Below are 2,445 nucleotides of genomic sequence, written 5' to 3'. Positions count from 1 at the left end.
ATTCATATACATACATACATACATAAATATATATACATATACATACATATACATATATGACTATATAAATATATATAGCTTTTTATTTTCCATTTGCTAACACTTCGTAGTACAGCTAGTATTAGATAGTGTGATTGTAAAACTGACTGGTTTCCCAAATGTATCAAGTTCTTTACTGCAGCGCTAGTTTTAGTCCGTTTGCTAACGCTTTGTAGGACAGCTAGTACTAGTTAAGGAGTGTCGGCAAATCGACCCTTGCCGCCCCAAAGCTCGTCCAGCAGGGGATTGAGCTCATCTCGGTAACTGATTGTTATCACATGGCCGTGGCCTGTGAGGTGAACGAAGCGTGCACATCAGATAAATTAGTTCCAAGAGCAGTGCTTGCAATCGGTAAATGGTTCATTAATTAGTGGCGATGATTAGTGGCCTATGAATCGGTGGTATATGAATTATTAATAGTCAATTGATTAGTGGTCGATCAATTAATGACCTATTATTAAATCGGTGGTCTATGAAATATTTATAGGTAATTAAGTAGTGTCCCTATGAACTATTGGTCTATTAATCGGTGGTCTATGAAATATTAATAGGTAATTAATTAGTGGTCAATTGAATAACGAAATCGATTCAGATCATCTCCGCAACTGATTGTTATCACATGACTGCGCCCTGTGTAGTGCACGGAGAGCAGAACAGTTACGAGCGGATACAAGTCTTTCAATTGTTTAGGTGTTTTAGATAGATCAGTCGTAGGGCCTTAGAGATTTAGAGGGTTAGGGTATCTATAGACATACTAACCGTCAATTATACGAATCAAATCCATTTCATCTGTACTCACAGATAAATTACCTTGTCTCCGGAGACTGCCCAAATACACGATTCAGCTAATATTCAGGTCTGCCATCACGGTATAAGACCATTAACGCCATACTGACTAACTACGAGTATATATCGAGGTGTGTATACGCCATTGCACACTCGCCTGTGCGTATGCCCGTGTGTGAAACGTAGCCATTTGGGAGAGAGTTAGGGCAACACATTATTCGTTACAAAAATAATCACGCATCGCAGTACTGAGCCGTGCCATCCATGTATGGTCCAGCATCCGAGTAAGCTCATCGTTGCAACTGACGCGGATGAAGTGACCTGTGCTGTGACCTGCACAGAGATGTTCGTTATTTGTCTACCCATTGTCTGTGTTCTAGTTGTATTTGGCATGATATAATTTAGCGTTGGGTGTATATGGCTGCTGGTTGGTTACAACCCTAATTGTGGGTCCTACTTGTATCCAGTCTGTTTTTTGTATGCATGTGTATGACGTGGCATACCTTGGCTTAAATGGAAGTTCCGCCGATATGATAGGCTACATGTATGGCAATACTATGGAAAGCATTCAGAACAAACCATATCGTGGCATACTTTGGATTTGTTTTAGGGTTTAGGGGTTTTCCAATACAAACTATATCGTAACATACCTTGGATATGTTTTAGGGGTTTAGGGGTTTCTCAATACAAACTATATCGTAGCGTACTTTGAATAAGTTTAAGGGAGTAACTTTCTTAATACAGATACATTGTAACATTCCTTGGACCTCGACGTATTTTAAACATCGAGGTGATAAGCTAAATATATTGGTATTCATATGGAAGACAAGTAACACAGTGTATTCTGACAAAATAACCCCCCCCAAAAAAAAAACACTCATAATTGACCAAAACTACACTGTCACATTCAATACAAACTATGTCGTAACATACCTTGAACCTCAACGTATGTGGCCCCGATGTGATCGGCAATGTATTTGGAATTGGTATGGCGAACAAGGTTGTCTTCAGTTCCGACAACTACTAATTTTTTGAATTTCATCGCCCCGATTTTTCTGAGTCGATCGGCAGTCACGCCGTGCGAAGCAACAGCGCTGACGCGAGGGAGAGAGAAAACGGAATTACTCAATACGTATGTTCTATGAGAGGATCCGCACTAGAAAATATATACTCAGTCAGTTGACGTTGTATGATACATAAAACGTTTTGCTAGCGTAGACTCACAATTATGTTGGGATACTAGCGAGGTCGCGTCAACTCCTCCGCTGACGATACAAATCGCAGCCACCAACAACACACACTGGGCTGTTAGCGCGTGACCAGAATACACACTGCGCCACAGGTGCATATGCTGTAGTTCACAGCACTATACTTACGCCATCTGTCCCGTCATGCCGTTTCTCGTAATGGGGAAGTCCTTCTTGATCTGGATCATACGAGTGTGATATTCTCTCGCCAGTTCCATAGACACGGGGTCGTTCCTGCAGATGATTTAAAGTCGAGCAGGGAGGTTCTAAGTCAATATGAAAGGCAAGTGTATGAAAGGTAGATGTCCGTCGGTTCCCATACTGTTTCAGCTGACGCATATGCAGATATATCCATATTTCCATATATAACTAT

General features: G+C 40.9%; 1 protein-coding gene across 1 annotated transcript in view; it reads right to left on the bottom strand.

Moving 5' to 3' along the window:
• Nucleotides 1–76: 76 nt before the first annotated feature.
• SARC_07495 (hypothetical protein) overlaps nucleotides 77–2,445 on the bottom strand; it is a 6,444-nt gene continuing 4,075 nt past the window's right edge. Inside the window, exons 6-8 of the mRNA XM_014298570.1 lie at nucleotides 2,202–2,306; nucleotides 1,759–1,919; nucleotides 77–328 (exon numbers count right to left, since the gene is read on the bottom strand). Of these exons, the coding sequence (XP_014154045.1) occupies nucleotides 231–328; nucleotides 1,759–1,919; nucleotides 2,202–2,306 (364 nt within the window). The 3' untranslated portion in view covers nucleotides 77–230. The remainder of the gene's footprint in view (nucleotides 329–1,758; nucleotides 1,920–2,201; nucleotides 2,307–2,445) is intronic.

The sequence above is a fragment of the Sphaeroforma arctica genome (genome assembly GCF_001186125.1).
Source record: "Sphaeroforma arctica JP610 unplaced genomic scaffold supercont1.598, whole genome shotgun sequence".
Lineage (NCBI taxonomy): Eukaryota > Ichthyosporea > Ichthyophonida > Sphaeroforma > Sphaeroforma arctica.
The sequence above is the reverse complement of the archived record's forward strand: the minus strand, read 5'-3'. Positions and strand labels throughout refer to the sequence as shown.